Genomic DNA, 13,158 nt, shown 5'->3' with positions numbered 1-13,158 from the left:
ATCTAGTTATTATCCAGTGGCGTAGGGCCGCACAATTTGATGATATATGTTGTGACATTATATAAAGTTGTGAACCGTAAGAGATTTTACCACACTGTTTATACTCTGGCTGCTACTCCCTTAATATCTCTGGTTGTGTTCGACCATTCTGGTCAATGACCAAGACTGCTTTACGACCATATTGTACGTGCATATGATTCGTACCTCGATTTGACAGCTATTTTATTTTCTAGATTAGCCAAACAATCTCTCAGTTAATTTCCCAGAAATTTTACTGTATGAAGATACTTATCAATGTCATTGTAGGATTTTTATCGCCCACTCTTGCTGCGTCTAAGTTTTGGTGGGGAGGTTACACCTTAGCTTACATTTGGGTCAATGATGCAATCAGGAGAGAGAAATCCTGGGAAAAATCAGATTAGTGTTAAAACGATTCATTTATTAAATGCTGTTTATCATTCTGGCTCAATCAACATTTAAGGGATTTTAAGTGCCACTTTGTTCAGACGATAAGTCACTTTAAAAAAAAAAAAAAAAGTCGCTATACCCCTAAAGGAGGATGTAGAAACTCATTAATTTGACTCTGATATTAGGTATTTCCTCCTAATATGTGAAATGTATAATTCTACTGGAATTATGATAGGTCAATTTCCTCTTCCAATGAGATGCATCTGTCTGTCTATACGGCAGCACCCCCATTTGGTGTGTTTCGACATGACACGGGACCCATTATGGAGGAACACAAGGTATATTCCGCCAAATACAAGCGGAATGCAGAGTGAAGCTACACTGTACCTTCACCGTGTGGGTTTGCGAACAAAGAGCATTTAAACTGAAGTAGCAGACTGTGGTCAAACGTCGGCCGTTAAGGGAACCGTCAACGCACTTTAGCAGCTCTCTGCGCTTACCTTGTACTCAGGTAACTGGCGGAGGAAGAAACAGGCCAGAACCTCGTCGCAGTGGAAGGTGCCGTTATGCGTTCCGATCTTTTTAACGGTCATGTTTTCCGAGCAGAGTCTCTTAGCCTCGCTTGACATGTATCGCGGTTTTGCGCGAGTGGCGTCGACGGAGCGCGGACAGCAGCAGTTGGCTTGTGAACTCAACAGCCGTAAAAAACTCGCTGGTTTGCTAACGTTTATTAAAGACCGGCTTCGCGTTAATTTGAGCACTGTCACGCGAAGACACCACATTCAAACACAACGAGCCACGTTCGTGGCGGACGGCTCTGGCAGCCGGACCGGATATGGTGCGCCTGTTTTGTGAGGCGGAGAATCCCGGAGAGCGGGTAGATTGGTTTGTTTTTCTACATTTTAAATAAGTATCTGTGACGATGAAACTAATAATAACAATAATAATAATAATAATAATAATAATAACACGGTTGAGGTGAACGGGGTTTTATGTAACGTGGAATAAATTACCACGTGTTTATCAGAATGTGTCTTATGCAAATGATATCCGGTGACAGCACAGGGCGCCGCAAACTAACCCACATCATGGAGAGCTGTGGCCGGATCTCGGCCTGATTAACCTCCTATGGGAGCCTTGGGGCAAAAATTAGTAGTTGGGCCCCTGTTGACCCCCGTGTTGACATGGCAGTATAATTATTTCCCCAGGCACCCTGGGAGCAACCAGTACTCCAGAGCAGGAGTGATTAGTTCATTAATCAATTAGCTGATTAGCAGAAAATTAAGTGGCCTTATCTTGTATGTTTGACTGTCAATCAGATAGCAAAAGCAATTGAAATATTTTCACTTGGCCTCAGGGAATAACGATGGACATTTCCACCTTTTTCTGACATTTTATAGACTAAACAATTATTTATTAAAGAAAACAATTGTAAGATGTATTGATAATGAAAAGAATTGTTGATTGTAGTCCTGTCATGGAATAATACTACTTTGCCCAAGGTTTTCTGTGTGTTAATTACTCGACACAGCGACAAAATTTGAAACAAAACACAACTTTACCACAAACGACAACAATATAAAATAAAACGGTTAAGGTCTTAAAACTAGATTTTGACACTGAATCCCTCTATAAGACCGGGCTACAATATGGAAAACCCATCTTAGCTGAAATTCTACTTGGTGGTGCAAGTTTTAGACAAATTTGTGATTAATCAAATTGTATTGACTCAAATGATATACAGTAAACCTAGTGACCCTAGCAGTAAACCTGGGGTTTTTGGGGCGCCTTGGCTGTTGGCTGCTTTGCTTGGTTCTTTGTAATCCAGCCATGATTCTAGCTATTGCATATTTTAGCATTTCCAAAGTATACAGTGTTTTATTCATCCAATAGTAGAAGAACCATTAACACGCTGAAGAGGAATTAATAGATTGTATAAATATGTCAACGAAAACCAAACTGAATAAAGTCCTGATATAAACATTTGATATTTACATGTTCACTGCCGTGTGAGGATTTGCTGCTTTTCTCTGTTTTATATCTTTGTGAATAGAACATATTCGCGTTTTGGACTGTAGGTTAAACAAAAAAAGACATTTGAAGATATCATCTCAGACACTGGGAAGTTACGATGGACATTTTTCACTATTTTCTTAGATTTTATAGACAAAATTATCAATCAAGACAATAATCGTCGGATGAATCAGTAATGAAAACAATTGCTAGTTGCAGCGCTATGAAAATTTTACCTTGGACTTTGAAAAATCAGCCTCAGCTTCACTGGCTGATTTTGAAAAGTGTGCGTTCAATTATATTGGTACAAGTACTTATAGTAGCCTAGGACTTTTTCCAGTTTCTGTGTGATTTTTGCTGTCTATTTTTTTAAATGTGTTTTTTTTTGTAATTATTTTGTTGTTGTTGTTTATTTCTGATGTTTTCTTCTCTTAATAGTAATAATAACAATAATAATAATAATAATAATAAATAGTGGAGAGGGCTTGTCTTATTGGTGTTGTTTAGTTTAGAAACTTGGGAGAATTTCTGTTTCTACCCAGCTCTCTTTTTCTCTCTTTATTTAAATTCTGCATTAATACAGTTGTAAATGCAGATATGAGCTGCAACACTGGAAATCGGGATGGGGCCGTGAAGGAGGGCCCGACTCTGCTCTCACCCCCAACTCTCGTTCACGCGATATTACCCTCAAGGTTTATTGACAAGGTAATTAGCCAGATGGGGTCCCTGTAGTAGCGAGGCTAAGCAGGGGCACCACGGGTATCAGAGCTGTCTTGTGTGGGAGGGGGGTGTGAGGGGGGCAACTGCTCACTCTTTACTTACACACCGACCCACGACTTGAAACCAAACTTCACTCGACAACACCGAGCCTGCAAAAGGTAGGTTTTCCCACCGGAATGAGTCTGTTCCCTGCAGGGCTCGAGTCGTCCCTCAGATGCTGCTGACTGGGGACGCATCAGTCTGATATTGCGTGTACGTGATGCACTAGTGATAATGCAGCTGCACAGACAGGTACTACGAGTCGAAGTGCAGTTTCCGTCTCCATTTCGGGACAATGGAGAGCCACTCCAAGGCCGCAAGGTTTTAATCAGGGAATCTGGTTTGGTGCAGATGCAGGTTACGTTTACAGCAGCCGGGTGGCGCTGTGGGTCAATCTTCCTGCTGAGCTGCTCGCTCTTGATCGCAAATCGCCAGTTCGACAGGCACGTTGACAGCTCTTTATTCCAGCGTAATGAAATCGATCAACATTGATTTGAGGCGGGGGGCTTCCAGTTCCCTGAGAGGGTCGGGTGCAGGGTTTCTGTCGAAGAAGACCTTCAGTGTCGACGCCCACGGTCCATCCACTTCTTGTTGAAAAAAACCTGAAATCTCGCCTCTGATTTGCTGAAAATAAAATCACCTGCTGTAGATGCAGTAAAAAAAACAAAAAAACAACAACAAAGTTTTCCCGGTTTGGAGATTTTGGAAAGTGTGTCCGAGGGCCACAGTGCACTGCAGAAAGAAGCTGACCGACCTTTGAGACTTATCAAGCCTTAAAAGCTAAAAGATTTTCCCAGTAGGGAGAGAAATATTTCAGTTACAGTTTCATTGTTTAACTTTTGAATTATCTTTTGTTGAGAAAATGCCACTTAAATGAGGGAATCTTCCATTATTTTGGTTAGGAAAAGCACAGCCGTTTTATTTGGCTGATTAGTTCTCATTTGTTTCAGGAAACCGAGACTGTGAGACTAAAACTAAGTTAAATGACTTATTCCAACCTTCTACCATTTTCATCATCTTATTCCTATTTGCAGCCACAGGTTAAATGAGTAAATACATTAGGTACTATTTGCAGTTTCCAATAGGTCTTTCTAGCCCGTGATCAGCACCATGGACAGCGCACTGCACTGGAACCACAGGCTGAACTTGCCTCTTGATGCTGCACAGTGGACGTCTCTTATATGTTAACTACTTGTTTCTGAACCAACAAAAGTCTTTTTCATCCTCACATTCTTGATGTGCCATCACTTCCATCACAGCTTTGTAACGAATAATAATTGGCCTCTTTACTTCAGCTGAATTAATGACTCTTAATACATCTAATATGTGATCCAGTCAAGTGGGTGATTAGCATAACACTGTATAATTGGTGACTCGTATTCCACCAGAATACAAATTTGGAAAACAATGCCACTACCCATTATTATTCTGCATATATTAGGCAAAATATTCAGTATCAAGTGTGTTGACAGGATATTGCTGGACATGTAGCTGCCTAATGGAGCAGAAACATGGAAAGACAGAAGAACAAAAGTCACAGACAGACTTCAGAGTAAATGAGAGACAAATGTGAGGGGTCACAGGATGATTATGTTGAGAAAAAGGGGGGGGCATTTCTAAGATTCAGATTTATTTACTCAAGACCACGGTGGCATGGTATGGAGTCCAAACAAAATATACAGTACAGTCACAATAGAACAATGGCACCCATCAGGAATGAAGTACAACATAAAGTACAACATAAATAGAGTCAAATACAGTTAGAACATTCTTGAAGAAGACCGCTAATTTACATATAACTTTTAATTCATCTGACTGTAATGACAAATTTAAACATAGATGGACAGGTTAAATAATACTTGGGCAAGTATTTTTCTGTCCTGTTCTATCGCACAAAATGTAGTTAATTTTTCTTCTGATTCTTCTCTGTTTATTTTTTTTTTTCCTGAAATATAGTTGTTTCTTCATGTGTGTAAAAATCCTTCAATTCAAACAATCTAAGTAGGAGAAATTACTTTTAGCTTAAATTTACATACAATTCCAGAGAAAATCTGAAACATAAAGAGTCAGGGGATATCAAGTTGGTTTTGCCTCAACGGGGTACTGTAGCCTCTCCTTTTTCCCAAAAATTGAATGAGTCACAGGCAAACTGGCAATAAACAACCCTGAAGATACTCTTCATCAGCCAGCCTCCCACATCGCTGACCAGCCAGCAAGCCCGCTCCCCATTGGCTCGCCTCATACCACGAGACACAGTTGTGGGCAGTGACTGAGAAAACGTCACACTGCTTGTGATTTTCCCTGCTGCTTCCAGTTGTACACGCAGCAATGATGGGAAATGAACATGCCCCAGCTCGCCTTAAAAGGAAGAGCAAAGCAGCGTTCAATCAAAAAGTCAATTTATTTGCCATAGGGCAGGTGTTCGTCACATTCCCCTGAGTTATAACACTGCAGTGGCTGCTCTAAACAGCAGAAACTATGTTGTCCTCACTGTGGATGTCAGATCGTAAACTGAAGAGCAAATATAAAGTAGGAAATCGTTTTTTTTTGTGAGGAAACGCACAGTTAAACATTTTTAAAAAAACACTACTATGTATTCAAATTATGTTAATACCATTTTATCACTTCTGCTTAAGAAGTACATTATTTCTCACCACTGGATATTGATTATTTTAATGATTACACAAATGAGAGAAATCAAACTTGTTTTCCTAAAAGGTAAATTGGTAGACTTAACTAAGTCTCCTGTAGATTACAAAAATAAATAACACATAAGATGACGAAAACTTCCTAATGACCTTTACATTCAAATATTAATATTTCATTACTAAATAATGAACTCTTTATTGAAGCAAAATTATGCCAGCCTCTGCCTTCTCAGGAGTCAGATTCACTTTCATTAGGGCGACATATAATATCTCAATATCAGAAGAAAAAATAGATGTCTGCGTTGCATGGATTAAGAGAATCCATGAGCATAATTAGTGATTTTACGCATTTGGTTACACAAGTCTGTTGGCCGTTGTAGTGAATCGCTTTTGTCAACCCTGTAGCATCACAAATCTCATATATATGTTTTTTAATTGTTAGGATTTAGAATTGTGCGTTTGACAAAATATCTGTTTTGTATTGCTGCTTGTGCTTTCTTGTCCTGCACCCTGAGAGAAAAAGTTGATTAACATGAAGTATTTCCCCACAGCACGTCTAATGAGATACAAACCGACCTCCCTGCAGCCAAAAAGAAAAGACCCACAAAACAACAGCCCTAAAAATCGTCAACATAATTATTAACACTTCCCCTGTAACAGCTGGTGAGCCTCTACACTCAAGGGCATTTGAGAAGTGTAGTTAATCCAATGATAATCTTGAGCATGGTTTACACATATTATCGCTTTAATTGCCACACGTGCTATGCAATTATACCGTCACCAATTACATGGCTATAGTTTACTAGCCTGTCTAAGCATTTGGTTCCCTCTAATAGATGCCCTCTATCAACACATGCAAGTGAAGCCACCAAGACGTACGCTAATGGATTTTGCCATTGACATAATGAATTAATGATATGTTCTGAAGTAGAGAGTTGCAGGATAATGCTGAGCCATGCTACATGGCCATAGATGCAGTGGAGAGGCACACGAGATGAGAAGATGAGAAAGGGACTAAGGGTTGAAGGTTTTAGGTGATGTAGCCAAGGAAGGTCTGTGTTTGTGTGCGTGTGTGTGTGTGTGTGTGTGTGTGTGTGTGTGTGTGTGTGTGTGTGTGTGTGTGTGTGTGTGTGTCCATCCATTAGAATGCAGAGTGCGTCCTCCAGTGTGAGTCACCCCCCCCATCTCCCCCTCCCCTCCCATCCACCCACCTCACACCACCAGCAGCCTCTAACTGCAGTCACCGCCTAATATTACGCCTCTGACTTCACACCAGCCAACTGAGGATTCTGTTTCTACGGCAACCTGCTCCGGACTCCTCCCCCTCTCGTTCCCACCACCCACCCTCCGTCCCTCCCTCCCTCTTCTCCTTTTAGCCACCCCCCTACCCTTCCCGGATCAGACCATGTGACTTTCAGGAAGGCTTCTCCAACCTCCCCTTTATTGTTATTAACCCTCTCCTGACCGGGCTGCCGCCAGAGGCTCTCCTCAGCAGGCTGCCTAGCTGGCTACTCGCCTCTCAGAGATTTCAAAGGGAAATCAGATGCATCTCTAATCTTGCTGGAAGATCAAAGCAGTGCTTGATCTAAATGTTGGGATTAGCATATTTTAAAACACACCAAAATAAGTCTGTATGGTTCCTCCGCTGGCTGGGTCTCCATTTCTAGCTTTTCTCTGAAGTTTAAAGCTTTATACAGTGCTTTGCATAAGTTTTAGGCGCTCAAAGTAAAGCAAGGATGCTTTCAAATATAATGCCCTGAATAGCTTTTATTTATCAGTTAAGTTCATACAAAGTACACTAAACAGGAAACAACTAAATCAGATCAGTATTTGTTGTGACCTGTGCCTTTAAAACTACACCAATTCTCAAACTTGTGCACAGTTTTTCAAGGCACTTGGCAGGTAGGTTACTCCACGCATCTTGGAGAACTTGCCGCAGTTCTCCTGTGGATTTAATCTGTTTTGGTGTCTTCTCTCTCTTCATGTAATCCCAGACTGAATCCATGATGATGATGAGATCAGGCCTCTGTGGGGGCCAGACCATCTGTGGCAGGACTCCTTGTTCTTCTTGTCGCTGAAGATACTTCTTCACCACTCTTTATGGCTGTGTGTTCGGGGTCATTGTCACACTGCAGATTGAATTTGGGACCCATCAGTGGTATTGCATAATGGATAAGAAACTAAAACTTTTGCACAGTACTGTAGATAAAGCTATATTCGATATTTTTATGTTATAAATGGATCACATGAACTGTTTTCAGTGAAATAGCTCTAAAAACCCACTCTGCACTGCCAGCTCAGCACCAAACAGCAGAAAGACACAGTCAGCGACTCACTGGTGAACATAGTGGAAGATTTAAAGAGCTAGATTTTTGCCTCAGGAGGTGGTAGAGACCAAATACATAGCAAAAAGGAGAGTGAATATTGGACTTACATACATAATTCAGGTGGGAGGAATCATGACTCCAAATGAACACCAATGTTGTTCCATGTCTGCTGGATGTATAAATAAGTAACCACACTAATAGTAACTGTATTCTTCTTTTGCCCTACTCAACTGTAAAGCTGATAATATGTCAGTGTTGTGTTCATAGCTTGTTTCCACTGGCCCCAAGTGGCCAGAAAATCAGTTAATGGAGGTTTAAGCTAATTTAGAGAGAGTGAAAATGTGCACATACAGTTTATGGGTAGAGACACACAAATGTTTTGCGTTCGTCCAACAAGTTACAGTATCCGTCAGTTTTATATGACTTGTACTTTCCACTCCTGAGTTTGTTGTACTGTAATGCAGGCAAGGTCAAGTGATGAAAGGCGATAAACACTCATCCTTCGTAGAGGTTTGAAACACGAAGAGGAACCTTGGTGTCCGGCAGTGATCTCACCTGAATATTGCCTCATTGGCTTGACTGTTTCCTCAGCATCCCGTTGGGAGACATGTTGGTCATGTATGTGTGTTTGTGCGCACACATCTGAGCACACGCATGTGTGAATGGATGAACTTTATGAATGAAAACTCTTCTTCCTGAGCTGCAGACAGGAGGTGAGGTCATCTTGTTGAAATGGAGAATCCTCCACCCATAACACCTCCCCTTGCCCCAAGCCAATACTGGGTGGCGCCAATCTTAATGAATCCCATCAGTGGACAATATAGATGAAATGCACAGTGGTGGCAACCTGATTGGTGTCAATACTGTCCAATATCAGCTTCCCCCAACAGGGTAAAAGGGATAACTCCACAGTGCGCGCTGACACAGACATACACAAACACACTCTGGTGTTCTTCTGTTGGTTGTCAGTCAATATGATGTTGCAGCAGAGAGCCAATTATCTTTGCTTCTTTTGTTCACAATCCCTTTAGGAACAGAATTGAGTGGATTTGATGATTGGCCGCCTATTCACCAGTGTGTGAGTGAAAGTGACAATGAGTAACACGAGGGGCTCTCGATGAGGATCCATAAATAGGCTCTCCAATGAGCCAGAAGCTGCTCTCCCCCTCATTCTCTAGTCTACACTCAACCACACACACACACACACACACACACACACACACACAGAGATCCACTCTACCCCCTTCCCCCTTAACCGGACTGGGACAATCTGTGACCACTTGGCACCGGGCCTCACACAAAATACTGTACACTCATACTCAGAGGCATGTATACACACACACACGCACGACATTCCTCTCGACATCCTTCACTGCAGGCTTCGGTTAATTTCCTCCTACAGATTATGAGGCATGTTGCCAAACAATGCAGCATTTTACATCAGCCATTTACATGGATACTGGTCAGTGTCCGCTGTAGTCAGGTTAAAGCTTTGCAGTTCTAAATCTGCACATTGTTTTAAATCTTGTCTTATATATAAAGAATGATATTTTTATGTATGAGCTGGATATGTTAAATGACAATAAAATGCACATGCCTCAATCCGAATTCACTTTGCAATATTTAAAAACTTCAGTGGGAGTCCCACTGAATACCTTTTTGGAAAGCTGTGACTTTATAGATTTGAGGTTTTTATCCGATAAGGAATGATACCCTGCGGTGTTCATTCTGTGCTTGCTTCTGCTGGAGTAACCGCAACAGACGAAGATGCTGTGTTGGTGGACATCAGAGGTGGTGGCACTGATCCTCAGAGCCCCGAACATACCTGACGAGGAGCCGTACTGCAGCTACAAGCCCCAATAAATAAATCATGCAGAAAGTTTTAAGAAGAAGATAGAAATAGAACAGAGGTTTTGCTGCTTCATTCAGACTGCCTTAAGACAGTAGGGGGTGGAATTGCAGATGTGGATGGCATAAAATAGCAAGAATAACTACAGCTGCAGCATTTTTTCCCCCCATTTTATCTGTTTCATATGATATTAAAACCTACATCAAATATTAATAAATCACATTTTGGCTAGGGAACTTGAAGATAATGTAAAAATAATGTTAAGATTAAATTGTAAAATTAAAATATACGCATCAAATGCAGCAAATGATACTTTATTCCCCGACAGTGTCCCAACGTGATACTGTTGTTAAACAATTAGTTGAATATTTAATTACTTGTATAAAAATAGGTCCAATATCATTTTGCTGTTGTTCTCTGGCCCCTTTGGTGGGTCTAAAATGTAGCATTATAAAACACGTCTTGTCATTGCTCAGCCTGCTTCTTTGTTACTCCATAAACCACAAAACAAACTGCACTCGTTAAAAAAAAAATTCTTATTTTCATTTGGCAAGGATTCACGTGGAAGCAGGAGGTAGAGGATGACTCAAAAAATGAATTAATACAAACAGAGGCAGTCAGTTTTTACAAAACATCATTTCAGTTTAGGTATCTAACTCAGACAGTGCAGTGATCTTTTTTTTTTTTTTCAGGATTTCATGAAGCACAGCAAAAAGAGAAAGGGGGGGGGCGGCTTTGAATGCTTGTGTACGTGCAGGTTTCTCAGCTTCACGTCTGTGCACTAGTTAAGGTTTCCCCGCTGTCTACAAGCAGCACGGTGAGGTCATCGTTATGGGTTTAAGCCTAACATGAGCTTAATCTGGGAGATAAAAGCTGGATTTGGATTTAGCACTCAAAAAGGGTCATGTAGCTACAACCATTTAGCCTCCCAGTAAATACACAGCTCAGACATGGGATCCCCAGCTGTTCCACTAACTCACATCTTCCTCTGCGTCAACCCAATATTCTGACTCTTGGAGGATTCTCCAGTGTTTACAGTGATTTCATGATCTCCCAGTTGGCCTGCAGAGTTAAACTGCCATCCGTTCTTCATTCAGGGATTTCCCTGACTTGAATGTGGGAGCTGTGGGATTTGGGTTGATGTGGAGAGTGAGTTTCTTTTGTATTGCACATAGCCTTACCACGATGATTTAAGAGTGTCCATTTTCCCGTGAAATGGCTCAACAAAACCCTGAGCCACTCAAAAATTGGCATGGCTGTTCAGTTTTGATGTTTTTAATAAGTTCGCGAACTTTGTCTTTAAGCTTGAAAACGAGGGCCACAGGGATTATGTATTTAGTATTTATTCTGATTTCCCCAGGACTGTACAGCACATGCTTTGTCAGTGATTTCTGAAAATGTGTCCATAGTTTAAAGCAACACACAGTAATAACAACTCATTCTTCACTCACTCTTCACTCATTCACTGCACGGTGGCAAGAATGCCAGTTCAAAAGGATGCTTTGAAGACAAGGTTGTGGTGTTATTGCGTGTATTTGGGATCTCCAAACACAACATGTGATGGGTTTTAAAAGGTGTCAGTTGCTGAAATGAGTGTGATACTTTATTTCACTCAGGTTAATTAAAGTCGCTGAGGGAAACAAATCACGCCTGAGGAAAGACCCATTTAGGTCCTGGCATGTGCTGTCCCGGTGTCCCTCAGTCTCAGAGAAATGGGTCAGCAGAGATTGGAGATGATGATGATGATGATGATGATAACACAAAACCGACCTGCCGTCCTTTCCTTCGTGTCCTCGCTGTGGCAGACTGGGTACTGCTCGGAGATTATGCACCAATTACACTCGATACACAGGGCGTTAATAGGGCTTGAAGGGATTTTCATGGCGCTGTCCAGTCAAACGCTGCATACTTCAGGGATGACATCATTTTGATCACCTCACATACCGGCTGACCCCCCCCCCTGCCCTAAGAGTAGCCTCGCTCGCACATAAACCCGTTTACCTGCGGTTCTCCCGTGTCACGCCGGACTGAGCTCGTCACGGCGCATTTCGTCCTCTGATAGGTGGACATCAGCACAGCCGCCGCCCCCCCACCCGCCACCCCCCCACCCAACCCACCCTTCGCTCCATCTCCTCCCTCCTCTCCCTTCTCCCCCTCTCCAGTCGTGTTTACTATAGGTGAGGTGGCCGTATAAATTCCTGATTGTGCGCAGATCGTATCCTCAGAGGGGAATGGCAAACGGAGAGGAGGCGTAGGCGCAGGGAAACGGGCGAACCAAGGGAGCGTAGCTATAGCTGTGTTTACTGTTTCGCTGGGATAAACGCAGGAGAAGACGCAGACTTCCTCGCAGTCCTCCGCGGCGGAGAAATCTCACTGGATGAAGCGGGGAAGGAGGAGGAGGGGGGGAGAGCGTGGATGCTGATTACACCCACACACCCAGGGAAGAAGAATTACTGAGTGGTGGTTGTCAGAGGAAATCCTGAACCAAAGTGGAATAAGCTTTTTTTTTTGCGTTCACCAGCGATGGACTTCAGCGGTCGGCACTGAGGTAGGGAACGTTACATTGGCAGCGTTCACTCGGCGCGAGAAGCCGGGAGAAGCCAGCTGGTCTTAGCACAGAAATAACGCCGCCTGTCCCTTTATTTTAGGAGAATAAGCCGCGATAGTGTATCCGACTGCGACCTCGGTGCTGTCAGTGGTGCTCCACTGAGGCACCGGGGCATCTAAACCGCAGGAGGTGCGAGGAGAAGCGACGATGCGCACAAACGCCTCCGACACGTCCACAATGCACTGGCCTGTAACAGACCGTAGCCTGCTCCCGCGGCTCCCCGCAGCTGATACCTCCAAATAAATAAAGTGAGAGCAGGAGCAGGACTATTAGGAGCCAGGATCAGTCGGATGTGAATGATGTGTGATTATCCCAGATCCCAGACACCAGATGTGTCTCAGTGGTTGGGTTTCTCTCCGCACAGAAAATTATAATGAGGATGATTTTTTTTACAGACTTTAAGATTTATGGTTGTGGCTCTGCTAATGAGCAATCCTGCCTGGCTTTGTCTTTCTTGTGTGATTTCTTTCTTCCTATTTCTGAAGTACAGGTAGTTATTACACAGCTACATACAGTGGATGGTGGTATCAGGGCATAGGGGGCTGA

At 42.5% G+C, this 13,158-nt stretch overlaps 2 protein-coding genes across 3 annotated transcripts in view; one reads left to right on the top strand and one right to left on the bottom strand.

Moving 5' to 3' along the window:
• The window catches only part of myg1 (myg1 exonuclease), a 21,797-nt gene extending 20,607 nt beyond the window's left edge, over positions 1-1,190 (bottom strand). Inside the window, exon 1 of the mRNA XM_040116242.1 lies at positions 909-1,190. Coding sequence (XP_039972176.1) covers positions 909-1,190 — 282 coding nt within the window. The remainder of the gene's footprint in view (positions 1-908) is intronic.
• Positions 1,186-13,158, top strand: part of LOC120783325 (mitogen-activated protein kinase kinase kinase 12-like) — a 27,902-nt gene continuing 15,929 nt past the window's right edge. The window contains exon 1 of one of the 2 annotated variants that reach the window (XM_040116241.1): positions 1,186-1,293. The gene's annotated coding sequence lies outside the window, so the exon portion shown is untranslated. Of the gene's footprint in view, positions 1,294-3,221; positions 3,300-13,158 lie in introns of those variants that run through there. The other variant, XM_040116240.1, reaches the window with a different exon arrangement.

Source organism: Xiphias gladius, chromosome 21, assembly GCF_016859285.1.
Source record: "Xiphias gladius isolate SHS-SW01 ecotype Sanya breed wild chromosome 21, ASM1685928v1, whole genome shotgun sequence".
Lineage (NCBI taxonomy): Eukaryota > Metazoa > Chordata > Actinopteri > Istiophoriformes > Xiphiidae > Xiphias > Xiphias gladius.
This window is presented reverse-complemented; position numbering and strand designations above follow the sequence as displayed.